Source organism: Canis lupus, chromosome 9, assembly GCF_011100685.1.
Source record: "Canis lupus familiaris isolate Mischka breed German Shepherd chromosome 9, alternate assembly UU_Cfam_GSD_1.0, whole genome shotgun sequence".
Taxonomy (NCBI): Eukaryota; Metazoa; Chordata; class Mammalia; order Carnivora; family Canidae; genus Canis; species Canis lupus.
Genome location: NC_049230.1, coordinates 23,730,418 through 23,752,043, shown reverse-complemented (window position 1 = coordinate 23,752,043; position 21,626 = coordinate 23,730,418). Strand labels below are relative to the sequence as shown.

The following is a 21,626-nucleotide window of genomic DNA, read 5'->3' as shown; positions in this document are numbered from 1 at the left end:
AGTGTGACCTGGACTGGGAACCTCTCACCCATGGACTTCTCCTGTCAGTGGAGTTTGCATACTCCCAAGAGTGGGGTCAGTTTTGTTTTTGCTGCCCTTTCTGAATAGTTGTGCCAGAGGATCATCTTGGGGATCAGACCTAAATCAAATTCCCTAAAGAGACTGGTAGGTTGATATGTGTTGCGCCCCCCACCCCCCCCCACCCCCGCCCGGCAGATGTTTGTTTCTGTCTTTGCTTCCCAGTGAACTTATGCTGGGAGCTCAGGTCTTTAAAAAAAAAAAAGAAAAATGTGTGGCTGCCGAAACAGCTTTTTTGTAGTAGGCTCTGCATTCGATGTTCCACTTACCAATATAGATGGAATTTTCATCAGATGGGGGGAGGGCAGGATTGAAGCTGTGGGTAATGACATAGGATAGACTGCTAATTTTCTTGTGGTTTGTCTTGCCTTTGTTCCATATTGACCAGGACTTGGTCTAAGATTCCAGAGACGCCAAATATGAGGTGTGGCGTGAAATTAGCTACTACGTCTAATAGATTAGGAAGAGGAAAAGGCATATAACATTATACGGTTTTTTGCCTTTGGAAGCAGAATTTAATGGTCATTGGCTGCTCTGTTACCAACCCTCACACTAAGCACAATACAGATTTCTGCTGCAGAGCAAATTGGGCTGTAGCTCTGCAAAGAAGCTTAGTTCAGGGCACTGGAGAATTACATTTTTTGGTCCAAGGGCTTTTTCTGATGAATTGAAGAAGAGCTAGGTATTTGTGTGTGAACGTTTGGTTGACTGCTATTAGGAGGCAGCATGTTGCACAGAGAACATCTAGATTCCGCTAACAACTCCAACATCAGCTGTGGAATGTAGGCCAATTTTGTCTTCATTCTTCGTCTTTTTTTTTTTTTTCATCTGTAAAATGGGAGCGATTCTTGTCTTGTTCCTGTCCTTGTAGGAATAGAGTGAAGATGAGAGAAATTGAGATGGAATATTTTGTGCTTTTGGAGGAGAAGTAATAAGATTGAACTGGTAATTTTTTTTAAATGCTTAGGATTTGGTGCTGCTAGATTTGCTTGTTAGCTTTTCCACAGCTTACTATGTGCCAGTCTTGTTGGCAGCCTCGCAGCTGTGAGAAACTCGGTAAGTCTGGCCAGGGTAGTTGTGATTTCTATGATCTGCACCTAAGTCCGCCCTGTCGGGAGGAAGGATGAGTTTGGAATTTTAGCTTGTTCTCTTGTTTTGATTGGTAGGGACCTAGAGGCTGTGAGAAATGTCAGTCTTTTGCCAGGAGGTATATGACCTCCCTCCTTGTTGTTGGTTGGAGTTAATTACAAGTCTCTGCAGTCTTTGCTGTATAATTTGGGGCTTTTCAATAAGTAACCTCTGGGTATGGTTCTCTTTGCCCTTCTCCACATCTACCTTTCCCACAGCTATCAGTAGAAAGTACTTCCTGTGGTCATTTTATGAGGCTTAATAGTTTCCATATTTTAACGTTAAGCAAACCTTTAATTCCTTTCAAATGCTTTAGAGTCTGCTAAGTGGACCTGCCTGGATATACTGAGTCTTAAGCCTTGTGTGAATTAGCTTAGAGAACCCTTTTCAAGTGAAGGAGGAAGTGGGCCCACCAACTAATCAGGTTTCTGTTCTGGAGAACTGGGCTAGGCCTTGTAGCACACATATGTTAGAATTCAAAGAGCTGGGCTTGATGCCTGTGGGCCTCGGTGTGATATAGAATTGCTATTTCAGGAAAACCAGTGAAGTTCCCTTGTCTGTTTCACATATGTTGAGCTGATTGTCTTCCTTTGTATTTAGTGAGAAATAGCATTTGATCTAACCTTTTAAAATCATCACATAATACACACATGGTTGGAAACGGGTACCTTGTTCATTTTTCAAAGTTTGTTTTTTCTGAGTTAACAGTTGAGATTATTATTGGCAGTCTTCTAATTGAGAGGTGGGGAAATGGAGAACAGTTCTGTAGTGGTTTCCTATCTATTTGTTTGGAAAAAAGATATATAATTCTGGAAAGAGAGGCAGGCTGTCTTGGCATTAGTTTGGGGCCCTTCTGTCATGGACAGACCTGGCAGACATGAGAAAGCCTTTTCTGTTTCCTTGGGTCTCCAGGTCTGAGGGGGTCTTTTTTGAGGAATAGCATGACATGTTGAGAGCAAGATGATTTTACGGTGTGTGATGAGGAAGTTCTGACTTTGTGTTTGGGTTTCGGGTCCATACTCCATTGATCTTTTCAACTCTTGCCCCACAAAATGGTTCTGGTTAGCATCTATCATTTGGAATGAGCAACCTAACTTCAGAAATCTCTGTCCATTTGAGCCTGTGTCTTTCTCTCCTTAACATTTTCCCTGCTAAAATCATTCCAGCGCTTTAGACATTGGGTTGTGGCTCTTGGCTCTTCCCCGGAAGTTCCCTCCATAGGTTCTTTAAGTTGGTTTATGATGGAGTTTTGGATCTGACCTTGCTGCACAGATGTCTGTGTATTGGAACTACAAATGAACACATGGTTTTTGTGCCTGTAGCACATGAACAGACACTAGCTTATGACGTGTTGGAAATGGCACGGGCTGGCTGACTTGGCACTGCATGCTCTAGCAGGCACAGAGGTAAATTGTGGCCATCAAACTTGACATTTGGACATCCGAATTTGAGATTTACTGTAGAAAAGGACGGGTTTAAGTTTTAGGACATCAGTAGAGGGGGTTTATGAACAAGAGAAGGAGGACAATATTATTTCATGGTTTATATTTTAGATTTCAAGAAATTTGAAAAGTGGCCAGTGGTTTTATCAATGTGTTGTTGGCCCGTCTAGTGTAATGCTTTTAACTCATTTTATCCCATGGATCTGTTGCTGTACAATCCGCAATTTGCAGACTGGAAGTGGACAGAGGCATTCTCTTTGTTATCTGTAGCACAAGTGATGCATAGCTGACACAAAGGACTGCTAGCCCCAAAGAAGACCTTTACCTCAGGTCTTCTGCTGCCTGTGTTCTTCTCTGCCACCTGAGATATAGCCCACCTGATCTTACCCCACCCAACCTCTCAAGTCTTTCTGCTGCTAAGATGCAAGTGGCCCACTGGCAAAGTAAAAATGACTTACCTTTGCACCCTAATGCTTGTCCGGGTCATCTGGGGAGGAATAAAACAACATGGGAATGTAGTATAGAAGGGTTAGTTAAGGGATCCCTGGGTGGCGCAGCGGTTTAGCGCCTGCCTTTGGCCCAGGGCGTGATCCTGGAGACCCAGGATCGAGTCCCACGTCAGGCTCCTGGTGCACGGAGCCTGCTTCTTCCTCTGCCTGTGTCTCTGCCTGTCTCTCTCACTGTGTGCCTATCATAAATAAATAAAAAAATAAAAAAAATTTAAAAAAAAAAAAAAAGAAGGGTTAGTTAAAAATGTCACTGGAGCTGAATCATTCATGTTACTTTCCCAAAATGGCACATCTAGCTTAGATGGGCTTTTATCGTATTAAATTCTTCATGTATACAAAAGGAGATACATAAAGTGTATGTGCAACAATAATAATGAATTGCATACTTGGGTACCCACCACTAAGCTTAGCAAATAGAATGTTATCAGTGGCTTTGAAGACCCCTGTGTGTTGCTTCCTGATTACATCTCTTCCCTCCCCCCATATAACCACCATCCTCAGTTTTATGTTAATTGTTCCCTTGCTTTGTTTTTTATAGTTGTCTAGATTGGTCTTTTTATGAATGACTGCCATTAGAATGCTCTCAGGATCCTTGAGACAGAAACTGCTTTGGATTTTTAGTTAGAGTCTACCTGAAGAGAGAAGGAAACACTTATTATTATTAGCCTATCCGTCTCCTAGACCTTCTACCTCTTCAAGCCTCCAGCCCTGAGGCCCCCTTACTTGCCATCCCAGAGCTCGCAAATGGCTCTGCCTGTATTCAGAGTCTGATGTATTTCTTTTTCTAGATCCTAGAAACTGATATTCTTCTGCAGAATGCCGGGGGTGGGGGAGAGGATGAGCCGCAGTGAGAAGGCCCCCGCAAGATGTGTGCATTTGGGTACTGCCGTTCTTCAGTGCTTGGCACTGAAGAGGCTCGTCCCCAGCATGGGCAGATGGCAGAGTAATGCAGCTTCCTTTGAAAAGAGGCAAACGGCCAAATGGCTGAGGTGTGAACCCTTTGAGAGGCCAGTGCTTTAGGTTTCTACTTGCTGGGCTTCATGTGGTACCCACAAGTTATCAAATAAAAATCAATTTGGAAGCTCTTCAGTCTTAAAGCTCATGTCCAGTGGAATTAACTTTCCATTCCAGCCCTCTGGAGTTTTGGAAAGGAGCTGCAGACTGTCACGGGCAACTTTTATAAACAGAGGCCTGTGTGTGGTTGTGTCTTATTTTGATGCAGCCGTGTCTCCTATGTGTGCCTTGGGTGGGGCAGGCACAGTAGGCACCATCATTAGATGAGAAGTCTCAGCGCAGAAGTTGCACAGGGAGTGTGAGATTGGAATCCACCGTCTTGGCTTTTTCTGAGTAAGGTCTTCACAAGATGGTTTTGAAAAGCTTAGGCATCTGTGTTAAAACAAATGCGTAAAGATTTTCCAAAGTCAAATAATTTAAATAGGGTTTCATCTTGGATTTTCTATGCTGCTTCTTTGTTGGTGCATTTGAAGTTTTATTTAGTCCTTTGGGTGAGAGTAATTGTGGAAGGTGAGCCAGGTATAAGGCCAAGAGTCAGGCATTCAAGTTGTGGGTTTTTGTTTTTTGTTTCAAGTCTGGTTTGTTGAGGTATAATTTATGACCACCTAAAAGTCACCTTTCTTTTGGTGTCCAGTTCTATTAATTTTGGCAAGTATATACAGTCACAGAAGCTCTGCCATACAGTCCAGATAGAGCGTATTTTTATCACTTCTGTGAGTTCTTTCCCTTGTAGTCAATTCAATCATCCTGAGGTGAGGTTTTTGAGCTTAGCACATTTCTGGCCAGAAAGTCTTCGTTGGAGTCTTTTGGATTTCTTTCATTTCTCACTGAAAAGCCGGTTGAAATCGGTACAAAGTGAAGTTACCTTTCGTAGATCTTTTCACAGGAGATCTGGGTTTTCCAGCTGGCTGCCTGGAGCCACATCAAGAAGTCATGGGGAGAGCTATATGACTGGCAGCTCAGAGAGGGGGAAGAGGCCATTTTCTTTGGGTACCAGGCAGAGCCCCTAACCTGAGGGGGTCCCCTTGTTAGCTGATGGCTTTGCCCCATGGCTTGGGGGTATTTGTGTAGAAATCAGGGATCTTAGTGGTTGAACATTGCCTGTGCTTCTTGTAGAGCCATTCTCAAGTCCAAATCTATTCCCTGGTTCACTTTGGGACCTTCTGCACCTTGGGGCAAGGCCACAGGGAAAACCTTTGCTGTGAGATGGCATCTGTTAGGTCAAGAGCCATTTTCTTGGCTCTCATGAAAATCAACCTTGCATCTGACTTTTTTCCTCTAGAAATGGACTTGCTAATTACTACTCAAGGTGTTTTGCTCTTGCTGGGTGTGGAGAGATCCAAAGGGATTTCTCATTGCTTTGTAGGCTGAACTTTGTAGCCAAATCCATTTAAGAAATTGTCTGAATTGGGACCCCTGGGTGGCTCAGCGGTTGAGTGTCTGCCTTTGGCTCCTGGGGTCCTGGGATTGAGTCCCACATTGGGCTTCCTGCGTGGAGCCTGCTTCTCCCTCTGCCTGTGTCTCTGCCTCTCTCTCTTTCTGTGTCTCTCGTGAATTAATAAGTATCTTAAAAAAATTTATTTTTATTTTTTTTATTTTTTAAATTTTTATTTATTTATGATAAATAAATTTATGATAGGCACACAGTGAGAGAGAGAGAGGCAGAGACACAGGCCGAGGGAGAAGCAGGCTCCATGCACCGGGAGCCTGACGTGGGATTCGATCCCGGATCTCCAGGATCGCGCCCTGGGCCAAAGGCAGGCGCTAAACCGCTGCGCCACCCAGGGATCCCTTAAAAAAATTTTTTTTTAAATTGCCTGAATTATTTCATTCTCCTCCTTTAATTTTAGGCTTTATTACAAAGGTGTTGCTGACAGTGACTATGGTTTACTAGGTTTTTCAGGGCATCTGGAATTGGGTGTCATGGTGATTTAAATGTGTATGTGTTTATTCCCCCACCCTTCATTATATTCTCTGTGTGCTTTCTCATCCTCCCAGGAAACCCAGGTTGACAAGAACTCAAAGTGCCTTTTCTCCGGTCTCCTTCAGCCCCCTGTTCACAGGTAAGGGTGATCGCTCTCTTTTTTCTTCTGACATCCGAGAGCAGGCGTGTTCTGAGACCTGTCAGGAGACACTTGCAGGGGCACTGCAGGGGGAGCTGCAGGCGGGCCTACAGTTACTGCCTTCATTCCATGCCCGCTGGGTTTGGGCTGAAGCTATTTTTATGATGTGGAATGTGTTCTTGACTTTGGATGCTTTATAGTTTGAGATAGAGACTGCTTGCTGGTAATTAGGTGGCCCTGGCAGTTATGCAGTGCTTAGTTCAAGGTCATCACATATAAATTAAAAGTAGGAATTACAAACTTATAGGCTCACAGTACATAAACCACTCTCTAGAAGTCCTACAATTCCTGTCCCTGCTTCCAGGGGAGTTCATAGATTATCTAATAAACATGATCCACAATTATCTGGTCTATTTTTAAAGACTTTGGGCAAAGGGGATTACATGAACTCTTGTCTTACCCATTTTAGGAGCCAGGAGCTCTTGCAGCTGTTAAAATTATTCATTGTGTCTAATTTAAATCTTTCCTCCTGCAGCAGAGAACACAGTTGCTTAAGTAGGAAAGTGTTTGACTATCCTTTGAACAATTGCCTTCCCTTTAATAGGGAACTTGCTCAGATAAGGAGCCTTTTTGTTATGTCAGTTGTATATGAAGCTTCTGCTTGGGTAGGTGGTGGAAGATCTTTAGCACACTGCCTCCAGTGTCAGGAACTGAGGATTCCTCCTTGTTTGTGGCCCAGCCCCAAAATCCTAACTTCAAACTCTTTTGGAGCTTGTATTCCTCAAAAAGATGACTGGAAGAATTATGACTTAGGAATGGACATTTCCAGAAGATGTTCAGGCTAGTGAGACCCCTATTACTACATGGACTGCTGTGAGTTGTCAGAACAAGTGAGTTGGTGTCTGTAGTAGGCACAGATGGAAAAGGAGGCCTCTCTTACCCAAAGCCCAGAATTAAAGAATCCTGTCCTGTAGCAGCATGTTTTTCTCATTCATAATTGTTTCCTCTTTAAAGTAAGGTATACTCACCCACATTTGTACCTTCAGGTTTGGTGTTCCTGTTTCAGACAAACTTAGCTCTCTTGAATTACATCCCCCTCCCCCTTTTTAAAAATTTACATGCTATACCTGTTGTCTAGATCTCTGACCCTTCAGGAAACACACTCTTGTGGACTCACTGCATTATTCTGGGCTGCTGGGTTTTCAGCTACTAAGCTTTATGATGAGTCTGACGGAGTCCGGCTTCCCAGAGCTTTTCTTTCTCTGTACCACCCCCACCCCTTGCCCAGTAAGCTCTACACCCTAAGTGGGGCTCGAATTCATGATCCTGAGATCAAGAGTCACATGCTCTACCGACCAGACCAACCAGGCACGCAGGCAGAGCTTTTCTGCTTATCTTAATTAGTGCCAAGACCTTTGTAAACAATAACAGCAACAACTGTGTTTTAGATTCTGAAAGCTCAGCTCTTGGCCTTTTAAGAGATATTGGTTACCTCATTTTCTTAATTGGGAAATAATAAAATTCTAGCTGAGGGGCTAATGCAGCCTCCCAAATGAGAAAAAATTGTTGGAAATAACACCCCAGGGACCAAATTAGAGAAATCTTGAGTTCTCCTCAGTGGATCAGACCTACCAAAACTTGTCTGTCAGTCTTTGTTAATAAAATACCCTTTATCCTCTGGTGACTGAAGTAGAAAGAGGGTAGGTGGGCTTGGGTGGCAAGAAGGAGGGTATATAGCAGATAACAGAACTGCATGATATGCAGGAAGTAGGAGAAACTCCCATGGAGCTTACCTGATTTGGCTGACTAAAAGAGGTTCCTTATTAGGAGTGTAAATATACTTTGTGGCCTTTGTAGCCTCAGCCATTAGGAACTAGATACCCAAAATGGTTGGTTCTCTTATGAGTGAATATTCTGGAAAATCTAGATGTAGAAAGCCATTTAGGAAGAAATTGGGGCTCACCTTGGGACCTTTATCTGCATTCAACTTAGGTACAGTTCTTAGATTCTTCTGGCACCTGCTTTCCATGTCCATTTGGACTTGTAACAAGTGACTTGCCTTGTTCCCTAAGGCAGAAATTTGTACACACATCTGTAAACAGGTGTTTGGGGTGATTCTGGCTCTGGGAAGCATTAGATTTTGAGATTTTTGAGAGCTGGGGCCCCTAGCCTTGCTTGCTTGCTCCTTGCTTTCCTTTGCTTTTGGCCTCAGCTTTGGGCAAGGTGCTTCCATAACGTGCTTGCTCCATGAATCCCTCAGGTGAAACTGTGTCGCTTGTGGATGTGGACATCTCTCAGCGGGGCCTGACCTCTCCACACCCTCCAACTCCCCCTCCTCCTCCAAGAAGAAGCCTCAGCCTCCTAGGTATAGTCTCCATCGCTGTATGCCTTCTTGCCCTAGTGGGAGGGGGTGAGCTGTAGGGACCTCTTGTTCTTTTCCAGGAGCCAACAAGCTCTTGGGTTTCTAATAATGACCCAATTATCCCCCGTCCATTTCTCAGCACCCTTGTCATCTCCTTAAGCAGTTAAATGGGTCTCTTAACCTGCATGCTGTAACATTTACTGTCCATATGTTGATTAGATCTGTACTTACCTTGCCCTGAATCTACTGCTAGTAGACTGCTTTAGGAATATCCTTATTTTTCTGCTTTCAACAAAGGAAACCAGGTTAAGATGATTGTTGCCCTTTGTGCAAAAAGACAGGGTGAAGGTCAGGCCATCTTGCTCCAGAGGGCAGCCTGATGATCCTTCTCCCTCCTCTGCTTCACCTCACTCATCTGTGCTCGTATTTCTGAACCTCTTGCTTCTGTTCTCTCTTCTAGATGATATCAGTGGGACGCTGCCTACATCTGTCCTTGTGGCTCCGATGGGGTCTTCCCTGCAGTCTTTTCCCCTACCTCCGCCTCCTCCACCCCATGCCCCAGGTTAGCTTAGTTTAGAGGCAAGCCTTGTAAAAGTTGGGAGTACAAAGTGATATACTCTTGAAGGATGGGAGAAGTCTATTTATGGAAATCATAGGACTTATGAGAAAGCTTAAATCTTATCCCCTTGGCTGGGCCAGAACTCCTTGGAATTGAGGCCAAGAACTGTTTTTTCTAACCCATTGTTCCCTGTGGAGGTGAATCTGATTTTTGGTAGGGATAAAAGACTATTGAATTTTTCACCTCTTTGCTGCTGATACTGCTTTGCAATCTCTGAGTAGATACCAGTTAGGAGACCTCTTTAATTTCAGGTTGGCAAGGTTTAAAGTTCTCAAAATTCTCTGGTGTTTCTAAGTTTTTAGTATTTACTGCAGCCTTGTAAATAAGTACCAAGCATTTAGTAGCCCACACCTGCTTTGCCAGCCTCCAGTACCCAAGGAGTAAAATGAATGAAATCGGCATTCTTTTCTACTTGCCTGGCAAAATCGTTCCTCTCCCTGGGCAAGTAAACGAGTCACTATTTCCAAGGCTGCTTTACCGGCGCTTCACCTCGAGGTGGGAGAAGCTGGAATCGCTCTAGGCTGGTGAAGCCCCTGAAGTAGTCACCTTAGTCAGGTTAGTGAGCAGCTCCCCTCCCCCTCTCTTGGGGTCGAATGCCCCCACCCATCCTTCACAGCTTACACGAGCCCACACAGCTTTTTGTTCCAGCCCATCCAGCTCTTTCCCACTGCTTTGGCTTCCACCCTTTCCAGCTTAGCTTCTAATGCCTTACCCCTCTTCAGTTAGCATCTCTGTTTTGGGAGGAGGGTCTGCTTATATGGTTGGGAGCCAGGAGGGTGAACAAGTGACCGCCACTGTCTTGCCCCGCAGATGCGTTTCCCCGGATTGCTCCCATCCGAGCAGCTGAATCCCTGCACAGCCAGCCCCCCCAGCATCTCCAGTGTCCGCTCTACCGGCCCGACTCAAGCAGCTTTGCAGCCAGCCTTCGAGAGTTGGAGAAGGTAGGCGGTGCCCAGAGACTGGTGGATGGTCTCCTCTCCCACTCTCCTTCTTCTGTCCTGGGCTCTCCTTTTCTTATTTTTAGAGGAAGAATAGTTATCTTGCCTCTGTATTTACAGTGCCAAAGCAATATGCTGCTATGATCAATTCCATAAGGGACATTGTAAAATTGAATCTTGGGGAAAAACGTTTGAAAGTGGTGAAGAACAGTTGTGGAGAGCTGTTCACCTAGTTGAGGCTGACTTTGACAGATTAACTGACCCAGTTCCCCTCTTCTTTTTTTGGTAAGGCCTTCTTAATGGGATTGTAGACTTATTATTTTGTTACTTTAGAGGGCTAAAAGAATGAGCCGGCTATTCATTGCTAATGGTTAAGATGCCCTTAGCAACTCTTACTTAGTAAAATATTTTGAAAGTGGTGGGAAGGGAGTGGTTCTTCTGTGGTAAAATAGATTGTGCTGAAAACGTGCATGTTTCCCCAGTGCTGTGAAGTACCTGACCACTTCTTATTTTTGATAGTGTGGTTGGTACTGGGGACCAATGAACTGGGAAGATGCAGAGATGAAGCTGAAAGGGAAGCCAGATGGCTCTTTCCTGGTACGAGATAGCTCTGATCCTCGTTACATCCTGAGCCTCAGTTTCCGGTCACAGGGTATCACCCACCACACGAGAATGGAGCACTACAGAGGTAAGACATGCTGCCGTTTGAGGAACACTTTCTTCCCCTGGTGCTACTCTCTATTCTTGCTAGCTGGCCTTCTCATGGGAAGGTTTTAGAGAGGTGGACTACAGAGAGGGAGGAAATCTCATACTCCATTGAATGTTGTTATGGGTACTAGTTTCAGTCACTAGAAGGGATGTTGGCTGGGATAGGGAGGAAGGTGAGGGTTCTATGGAAAAGTATTCTCAGCATTTTGTCTTAGAAGGAGGAGAGCCTGAACAAGATGAACAGAACAAAGTTGGTAGAACTCTCCTAATAGAAGGAAAAAATAAGCTAGGACCATTCCACAAACTCTTCCAAGCTCTGTTCGTAATTAGGCTCAACATCTAGAGAGACTTTCTATTAAATCCTATACACAAAGAAGAGAATTTAGTGTTGATCCTTGGACTGTCCTGTGGTAAATTTCTTTGTCTGAGAGTCCATCACATCAGGTTTTCTTGCCAGGCAGTACGGTGATCATTTCTTTAGGTCACCTGTGTGGTCTCTTAGAAAATAGTGAGCAGAACTCAGAGACTCTTTGGGATCATCATGCCCTAGACTACCTGTCTTCCTCCCTGGGGGTACCTCCTCCTTTGTGGTCAGCAGGTGCTGAGTGCTGTGGTCACATCTAGAGGCTGATTCTTTCAACCCTGCCGTCTGGACTGACTTTGCATTGTGGCATTCTGTCTCTGACCTGGGACAGAAAATCATGATGATCATTGGTGGCAGGGCTGGGTAATCCATCCTTTGTCAAATTTGCCTGTGTTAAAAATTTTTAAAGTGGAGAGAACTTGTGATGCCTGGTGGCTCAGCTGTTGGGCGTCTGCCTTTGGCCCAGGGTGGGTCCTAGAGACCTGGGATCGAGTCCCACATCGGGCTTCTCGCATGGAGCCTGCTTCTCCATCTGCCTGTGTCTGCCTTTCTCTCTCTGGTCTCTCATGAATAAATAAATAAAATCTTTTAAAAAAAAAAAAAGAAAAAAAAGTGGAGAGAACTTTGGGGAGTTTCAGGGACTCACCCCACCTGTGATCAGTCTTACACAAGCTGTGTTAGACATGGCATCACAAGTGAGGACCTCCTGCATGGTCTCTTCAGCCACCACCAGGCCTTTTCTGCTCTTAGCTATGTCATGTGGTATTTACTTGGTTCGCTTCTCCTGTGAGGCAGGAAGTAGTGCATTAGGCCAGTGCAGCTTTGTCAATGGTTTCCTCTGTCCCCACCCCTGCCTTAAAGGTACATGAAGAGAAAGGTCCTTCAGTCCACTGGCCTGAGAATTAGCTTGCTGTGGTGTAGCCTGCTGCCTGCTTTCCTCCTATTCCCAAAGGCCAAAATCAAGCCAGCAGAAAAACACCATGCAAATTAAAGCATTTCAGAATGCAGTATTTCTTAAGGCTATGAAAATGATGACTGACTAGGGCATGAGAATGAGGAATGAACGCCTGACCTCTAGGTCCCTGATAGGTGAGAGGCCGGTTATGAGAGAACCTTCAAATGGTGCTCTCGTTACTTATTGTTCAAAGGGGCTTTCTTCCTTGAATAAACGGGATTTTTAATAGAAGCTTTGTGGGTCTCCCAGTTGCCAGTTTGCAATGGAGCATTTGTCTTCATCTTTTTTAAGTGATACTGTGAGAGTAACTAGAGAGACTCAAATCTGTAGTTCTCTTGGATTCTGTCCCTTTTGTAGGCAATTCCTTTGCATTTAATGCTTAAGTTTTTGGAGGTTTTGGTTTGGTTTTAGTCATGGGAGTTCAGATTCCCTTTTGCTTTTAGGACTCTAAAACTTGGGGTGGGATCTTTGCAACATTCCATGGCGGGGAGAGTTGATTTTAAAAGTTAAAGAATGGGGCAGCCCGGGTGGATCAGCGGTTTATCGCCACCTTTGGCCCAGGGTGTGATCCTGGGGACCTAGGACTGAGTCCCGCATTGGGCTCCCTGTGTGGAGCCTGCTTCTCCCTCTGCCTGTTGTCTCTGCCTCTCTCTCTCTCTCTCTCTTTCTCTCTCTTTCTCACTCTGTGTGTGTTTGTATTTCATGAATGAATAAATAAATCTTTAAAAAAATAAAAATAAAAGTTTAAAGAAGAAAAGACTTAGAATTTAATGTTTTGTGCCTAACACATGAATGAATGAGATTTGCAAAACTGATCTTCCTTTCTTGTCTCGACTATTCTGTAAATGCTTGAACACAGATCTTCTGAAAAGGGCATCATTTAAACTTGGTTTTCCTATGGCAGTCTTTTCTTATGACATATGATTTAAAGATCAGTGTTCACACTAATGTCTTACTAAACACAATGTCTTTCTTTCCATTAATTGTGGAACAAACAGGAACAGATGGCTTCAGGGACCTTTGTCTGACAACTTGCCTACAAACTATCATCGCAGACTTGAGAATCATTAAGATGTTCAGGTTAGCTTCCCAGATATTTTAAAAGTAAGTTTTTACATCTTTACTTCTCTTTAATTTTCCATGGCAGGAACTTTCAGCCTGTGGTGTCATCCCAAGTTTGAGGACCGCTGTCAATCAGTGGTGGAGTTCATTAAGAGAGCCATCATGCATTCCAAGAATGGGAAGTTTCTCTATTTCTTGAGATCCAGGGTTCCAGGTAAGGCTATGGTTACATTAATTAACTTACTTGGGTATGATGCAGTCTAGTATCAAAATATGTCCCCCTGCCCCCTAGAAAAAGCCACATTTACTTGAAGTTTTTTTCCTGGCTCCCATTGCAACCACTCTTCCTAGAGTCCAGTGGTTAGTCCCCCTGCTCTTAAAACATTAATCCTTCAACATACCGAGAAGGAATCTTTGCTTTTCTGAACACACAAATGAGAAAACAAATGCTACCTCTGATGTCCAGCCATCATGTGAATATTTAACATTCAGAGGTGTGTCCCTATCCCTAATCCAAGCATCTCACAATTCCATGTGAAGCAGAGAGGGGACAACTTGCGTAGGCCGTTTCTATGGAATGGGGAAGGTAAAAGAGTATTCACTAGAAAGGCCATGATGAGAGTCTAGGAGACTGAATTCAATGGGAGTCAGCTGTGGATTTTGTCCATTTGTACTAAACTTGCTATTAAAGAGTAGATAGTTCTTGTTGTATCTCATATCTCTACCAGTGTTAAGTATAAAGGCATTTCTCCATTTGGGAAGATTGGGAAGTTCCCATCTTTGCTGGTATGGTTATATAATCTTTCTGCCCACTAAGTAGAGAGGTATCTATATAATCTCTACCGAAGGGAGAAAAGGGATGGTTTGGAAGAGTCTGTCTCCTTATTTTATAGGGTTGGGGAAAGGCAAAATGGCAAGCATATTAATTGAGGAATTTTTAAGATTCAAACATAACTTAAAATGAGAACTTCATGCATTCCCAGTGAATCAAATTAAGATTCTTAAGTAAACTATGTGCCAAGAAATTGCTCTAAAAAGAAGTTCCAGGGGAGCCCCAGGCAGAACATCAGTAACAGGATTGAGCCAGGTTACAGGAATGTGTTTTATAATCTTGGTGATTTAAATAAGGCATGACAGGGTGTGAACTGTATTAATTCTCACTTCATTTTGTATTTGCCTCAGTGCTGTCAACACAGTTGGGTCTCGTGCAGTTGACTTGGTTAACGGGAAAAGTTAGAATCCTTTCTTACAGGAATTGACTCTTTAGTAATTTTTAAAGCTTGTGACTTTGAGAGATTATTTATTTGACAAACATTAATTCTGTAACTCAGTATCAAAAATAAGCCACACCTCTACCCTCAGAGATCTCATAGCCTCAGAGAGAGAATAGGTAGGAAGGTAAAGGCAAGGGCACATGTAGAACTCAATACAAGGCATGGTGGTCAGTGATTGACAAGGGCAAAGGAAGCAGCTCTGTTTATGGGTGAACCAGGGAAATCTTCTCAGAGGGGTCTGGAGCATATATCTATTTGTAGGGTATTTGAGAGACTTTGAGGAGTCTTGGACTCCTCCGGTATAGCTCATTTCCTTGTACAAATGTGCCATGTCTGCAGAAACTTTAACTAAGATTCTTAACTTTGGTAAGGGCTAGAACTTGTAACAGTTGCTACTATTTATTAACTGTGTATCCTGTGCCAGTTACTTTGTCAGATTCTTTATTTAAACATCTCTCATCTCTGAGGCACCTGGGTGGCTCAGTCAGTTAAGCATCTGCCTTTGGCTAGGGTCATGATACCAGGGTCCTGGGTTCTAGCCCTGCCTCCGAGCCTGTTTCTCCCTCCCTTCTGCTGTTCCCCCTGCTTGTGCTCTCTGGCTCTTTCTCTCTATATCAAATAAATAAATAAAATCTTTAAAAATAAACAAAGGAAAAAAAAAAAAAACAAAGGAATAAATATAATTTTTTATAACAACCCAAAGCTATTTAATAGATTGGTCTAGTTATAGATAAGACCATTTTCATTTGCCAGTGAAGAAAGTGAGGCTGAGGCTCAAATGTGAAGTTACTTACTCTAAAAGTCACTTTGCGGGGGCGCCTGGTGACTCCGTCATTCAGCGTCTGTCTTGGGCTCTGGTCATGATCCCAGGGTCCTGGGATGGAGCCCCCACAGTAGGGAGTCTGCTTCTCCCACTCCCTCTCCCTTGGCCCTTGCTCTCTCTCTCTCTCTCTCCCCCTCTCTTGCATGTACTCTCTCTCTCTCTCATAAATAAAATCTAAAAAAAAAAAAAAAAAAAAAAGTCACTTAGCTGATCAGTGCTCAAGTCAAAGTTCAAACCCAGGCTCAACAGTCTCCAAATTCTCTGCTTTATTTACTAACCACTCTATTAATGGGGAAAAGTAACAGCAAGCAGATTGAAATCTGAGTTTGCTGTGATTTGTAGAGACTACATAAGGAAGTCAGAAGTGTGTTTATTAGTGGAGGATGTCTTTCTAGGACCCGTAAGGAAAGCTACAGATAGGATATCCATTTATGGGCAGCCCCGGTGGCTCAGCGGTTTGGCGCCACCTTCAGCCCAGGGCGTGATCCTGGAGACCCAGGATCAAGTCCCACATCGGTCTCCCTGCATGGAGCCTGCTTCTCCCTCTACCTGTGTCTCTGCCTCTCTCTCTGTGTCTCTCATGAATAAATAAATAAAATCTTTTAAAAAAAGGATATCTATTTATACTTAAAATTATAATCAAACAGAGAAGGCAAAGCAGAGTTAATATTTACTCCTAGACCATAAGTGACCTCTCTTTGAAGGATTGGGACAAAAGACAAAGCCAATATTCTCCTTTACCATTGTTTGTTGTCCTTTGCTTGTCATAAAAGTCTAGGTATTTCTGTGAGGTTGATTCTAGCAGGGACTTGTTGTGAAGAAGAGGTAGTCATTAGCATTTGGGTCGAACTTTCTTTTCTTTTTTAAGATTTTTTAAAAAATTTACTTATCAGAGACAGAGAGAGAAGGGAGTGGGGGCAGAGGAAGAAGCACACTCCATTCAGGGAGCCTGACATGGGACTCGATTTCAGGTCTCCAGGATTACACCCTGGGCTGAAGGCGGTGCTAAACTGCTAAACCACCCGGGCTGCCCTAGGTCAAACTTTCTTAACCTGCACCAGGGATTTTTAACTCAGAATCTGAAAGGAGCCTGTTTATTGAGACTTTGGGATATGATAACCGAATGCCTGCAAGGAGCCAGGTATTATTTCATTTCCCTTACAAAATCCTTTAAAGAGACACGTAGTCTCCCTCTCTCCCTCCTTTCTCTCTCTCTCTCTCTCTTTTTCTTTCTTTCTTTCTTTCTTTCTTTCTTTCTTTCTTTCTTTCTTTCTTTCTTTCTTTCTTTCTTTCCTTCCTTCCTTCCTTCCTTCCTTCCTTCCTTCCTTCCTTCCTTCCTTCTTTCATTCATTCATTCATTCATTCATTCGGATTAAGAAACTGAGGTACAATGAGGAGCTGGGGTGGCTTAATCAGTTAAATGTCCTACTTTTGATCTCAACTCAGGTCTTGATCTCAGAGTTATGAGTTCAAGCCCCACATTGGGCTTAGTGTGGAGCCTATCTAAACACACACACACCACAGAGGTACAGTGAGTTACAGAGCCAGGATTCAAAGGTTTTTTTTCTGGCTCAATACTAGAGCTGGCTGCACTAACAGGCCATGCAGACTGGTGTTAAAGGGACGCCAGGGATCATAGGAATCATAAAGCTAGGACTAATGGAAAGTTCTGAATGGTGGCAAGTAAGGAACAGAAGGAAGGAAATTAATTAGAATAAATGGAATAATTGGCATTAGGGGAGGTACCCTTAGTGAAAATAAAAATGATGGCGCCTGATCTTGGTTTCCCCCTTCTCTCTCCCTAGTAGTGGAGCATGGTCACTGAAGTCACTGTTTGCATCTCAGTCTGGTGCATTCCACAGTTACAAACCAAATGCCTAACACCACCATGCAGCAGTCTCAAAAAGGGAGTATGATTGGATTAGTATGGAACCCCTGATGCTGTTAGAACCAAAACTCAAAGGGAGCATATCCTTCTTAGCTGAGAGGATCTTCATCATCTGTGAAGTGCATGAGGGAAAAAAAACAATTTTTTTCAAGATTTTTAAGTAATCTCTACACCCAACATGGTCCTTGAACTCACAGCCTTGAGATCAAGGGTTGTGTGCTCTACCAACTGTGCCAGCCAGCAATCCAAATACCTTTTATTTTTTAATCACACTTTGAATTGCACAACTCTTAAGGAAATTTATCTCTCTTTTGTAACCATCCTTAATCTTATAATTATTTGTTCAGTGACAGGTCTTCACTGTTTCCCAGGGTTTCTTAATTCAGCACTATTGACATTTTGGTCTAGATAACTCTGGTCTTCAGGGAAGTTTGGTTTGGCAGAAAGACTTGTGTGTAGGGGGTGTTCAAACTTGGAAGAAATTTGTCACCCCTAATCTGGTCCTTTTGGTGGGGACAAACAGTGAAGTGGCCAGAAGCTAGATTGGTGCCCAAAACCCTTGATATAAAGAACCAAAGGAAGGTTTCTGATGGTCACTATTTCACCTCACCCTCTCTCTTTCTGCTGTCCTGGAGTGTTATCTCAGATTTATTTCCATTTCTAACCTCTTCCATTAACATGTTCTGGTTGTGTGAGCTCCAATTGTTTGCTGTGTAAGGGGGCAAACAGTAAATGGTCAGGTTGACACCAGGGAATATCAGAGAATTAACAGGTTTCAAATTGCTATTTGTCAACCTAAGGCTAAAAGTAACACAATTAAATAGGCAAGCATATATGGTCATTAAAATTCAAGTAGGCAAACAATCGGATAATTTTTTTTTTTTTTTCAATCGGATAATTTTATGCTGCTTATTATCCTGATATCTTTAAGCACAAGTCCGATAGTACTGTGTCTTTGGGAATAAATAGATTCATAAATTTTATCTCTGAAACATCATTTTGGATTTAGCATTATTACAACCCACCCCCAAAAGCTTTCTGTTTGCCATAGTTTAATTTACTAAAGAATATTTTTTAAACATATAAGAGAGGGTATAAATTCAAAGAGGCCTTTGAACCCAATACCATTTTAAAACCACTTGAGTTTAAATATATTCAAGGGAGAAACCCAAGTGTGATTTTTTTTTTTTTTTTTTTAAACTGTATGTGAGAGGAAAGGACCAACCATACAGGTGGAGGAGGGCTAAGTGCTTCAAGGTGTAAGGCCAAGGACTGAAGGAATAGGAGTGAGGAGTGGACTGAGACCAGTCATGCATCAAAGTGCTGGGACTATTGTGGACAGCAGAAGGGCAAGTGCTCTGGGGAGACACCTAGAAAAACCCTCTGAGGTTCTGTGGACCCAGCTCTTCATGAGACAAAGGAGGTGTTCATGGCAGGTCAATTTTGTTGGTTCTGTGTGGCAAGCAAGTTCTCTGAGCCCAGTAAGCCTCAGCTTCTTCCATATGTGAAATGGGGATAATAGAGATACCTGTCTAAAAGTATAGTTTGAAGACTAAGTGAGTTAAATGTTTTTAAGTCATGCTTAACTTGCTTAGTAACAGTATCATAGTATTTTAACTTTTTTCTTTTTTAGAAAGTCCACTACCAATGACCATGCAAAGGCTTTGGGAGATGATCTGCAAGCTTTAAGTTTTTCTTCTCACACCTTCAAACCAAATTTTAAAAACGCTTGAAATTGGGCAGCCCAGGTGGCGCAGCGGTTTAGCGCCGCCCGCAGCCCAGGGCTTGATCCTGGAGACCCTGGATCGAGTCCCATGTCGGGCTCCCTGCATGGAGCCTACTTCTCCCTCTGCCTGTGTCTCTGCCTCTCTCTCTCTCTGTGTCTCTATGAATAAATAAATAAAATCTTAAAAAAAAATAAAAATAAATTAAAAAAATAAAAACGCTTGAAATTAAACTGTAAAAACGTATATGTTATTTTCCAATGAGACGTGTCTGCAGAATTTCGAGAGGACAGTGACTGAGAAAAGAATTCTTTCAAAGATCTTGCAACTCATTCTTTCTGAGAGCAGTTTGCTTATTTACCTTCTGCAGGCCCTTTGTTTCTTGAAACCAGGATATTCTTTGTTCCCTTGAGTTGGTTTAAGTGTTCCTGCCATTGTGGATGTCTCTGTTCCGTGGCATTGACCCTTGGGGCTTGGAATTTCCCAAGCCTTCTGATACTGATGAAACCAGGGTGTGTCCCATTGGGCCTGGTTGGCATTAGGCAGCAAGCACTTTGGCACTGAGTGCTACTCTTCCAGCTTGCCCAAGCTACTGTAGTCGCTTTCCTATTAAAAGCATCATCTTTTTTTTTTTTTTTTTCTGTTCCTGGACCCAGCCTAGAATTTCAGGAGCAAGAATGATGGGAGGAGGTGGGGGGTGGGAGCACAGTGTGGGGAAATAAGAGGTGGTTAAACCCACTTGTCCTGGCTTGAAGTAAATGGCAGGAGTGCAGGATTGTAGACTTGATCCTAACCATTGCTTTCTACTTAACAGCTTCTTAGTTGGAATTGGCCGGGGACCCCTCTGAGCAGCCTTCCTGAGTTCTCTCCTTCAGGATGCTGCTAGATGTGCCCTATAAGTATCTCCCATTCCTAGCAGGAATGCTTTGATTCTCACTTTTCATGGAGAGCCTAATGCTCTCTAGCATGGGCTATTCTGAAGAGCTAGATTCTCAGCTGTTAAGAGTCATGCTAGGGAGGCCCTTGGCAGAGAATGGAGTCTCTTGAGTGAAATATTAGTGGTAATGCTTCTGCAAATGGAAATCACCAGTTCTTTGTGGAAGGGAGCTTTTGCACAGAACAAACATGCGAACTATAAAGAAACCCTATTTCCCTTCCCTGGATTTATTTCATAAGTTGTAGTTAGCTGCATTATTCCTTCTGAATATGTCCTTGGTTTTCATTCTTGAAGGACTACCACCAACTCCAGTCCAGCTGCTCTATCCAGTGTCTAGATTCAGCAATGTCAAATCCCTCCAGCACCTTTGCAGATTCCGAATCCGACAGCTCGTCCGGATAGATCACATCCCGGATCTCCCACTGCCTAAGTACAATGGGGTCTTTCGGGTTGGGGCAGGAATGGAGGCTTAGTTAGAAATGTGAGTGAGACCTGCCAGCTGATTGCACAGGCAGAGCCTGGCGCTATTCACGACACCCTCCTTTCTCTTCTCATGTGTCTTAGCACCTAACTCTAGAAGTATCACATGGCAGCTAGAAGGGAGGAAGGTGTGTGTGTGTGTGTGTGAGCGTGAGCCTCCCTTCTGCAGTCTTTACAAAGACTGGAATGGAGGTGGTAAGAGGGAGGAAAATGGAACTATAGCAAGTAAGAACGTGGGAAGTTTCTTAGGTGGGCAGAGTTTTTTTGTGTAGTTACAGTCATATAGGGGTTGGGGAAAAAGGAAGGGTTGAACAAAGGTGGTCTTTTGTTTATGGTCTTTGTAAATAACACTTAATCTTTCTTGTATTTTTCACAGACCTCTGATCTCTTATATCCGAAAGTTCTACTACTATGATCCTCAGGAAGAGGTATACCTGTCTCTAAAGGAAGCGCAGCTCATTTCCAAACAGAAGCAAGAGGTTGAACCCTCCACGTAGCGAGGGGCCCCCTGCTGATCGCCACCAAGGGTATGAGCTCTCTGCCTCACTGTCCAGTCAGGTCTTTTCTGGGAGAGTTCCTGTCATGTGGTGGGCCTTGCCCCCCTTCTCACACCCTATGTGTATATTTCCAATCCAGGCATCTGCCCAGAGAGTCACCGGATCTGTTAATGGGGTATCGGGGTATATCATGGGAGAAAAGCAGATAGACATGAGGGGCTTAAAAAGTATTTGCCAATAGATGTGCAAGCTAATTATTGAATATAAACAAGAAGGGAGGACACATAAATGTAGCTAAGTGTGCAGCCTTCTCTCATACTTTGGCCAATCTCCCTGCTGTTGCACAAATGACATTAAAACAGGAAACCAAAAGGGAGGGAAATGTCATGAAAGAGAACGCAAACATGTCTTTAATTGCAACAGGCATGCACTTCAGTGAGAACTCCCATGTCCCATGGCTTGGAATGTGGGTGAGGAAAACAAGCTCACTCTTCTAGTTAGAGTTCCATCTGGACCACTGAAGAGTAAATTATTGAAAAGAATAAGTGAATCAGCTAAGGAATTCATTTATCTAAGAGGCCCTTTACATTGCTACATTACGTTGCTACATTAACTGAATTCTCCTCATGTATTTTCCCCATTAAATATCTTGGAATACTGGTTTGTGCAGATTGCTTCTAATTAGTCTTTTAAGCTGCCTTCATGGGAGCATTTAAAGATAGAGGTGAAGTGAGTAGAGAACAAAATTGCCAGAGAGCTGT

At 43.3% G+C, this 21,626-nt stretch overlaps 1 protein-coding gene across 1 annotated transcript in view; it reads left to right on the top strand.

Annotated features, from left to right (window-relative positions):
* Window positions 1-21,626, top strand: part of SOCS7 (suppressor of cytokine signaling 7) — a 32,533-nt gene that overhangs the window by 2,033 nt on the left and 8,874 nt on the right. The window contains exons 2-9 of the mRNA XM_038547508.1: window positions 6,170-6,234; window positions 8,495-8,599; window positions 9,057-9,158; window positions 10,026-10,156; window positions 10,673-10,841; window positions 13,328-13,456; window positions 20,183-20,318; window positions 20,745-20,895. Coding sequence (XP_038403436.1) covers window positions 6,170-6,234; window positions 8,495-8,599; window positions 9,057-9,158; window positions 10,026-10,156; window positions 10,673-10,841; window positions 13,328-13,456; window positions 20,183-20,318; window positions 20,745-20,865 — 958 coding nt within the window. The 3' untranslated portion in view covers window positions 20,866-20,895. The remainder of the gene's footprint in view (window positions 1-6,169; window positions 6,235-8,494; window positions 8,600-9,056; window positions 9,159-10,025; window positions 10,157-10,672; window positions 10,842-13,327; window positions 13,457-20,182; window positions 20,319-20,744; window positions 20,896-21,626) is intronic.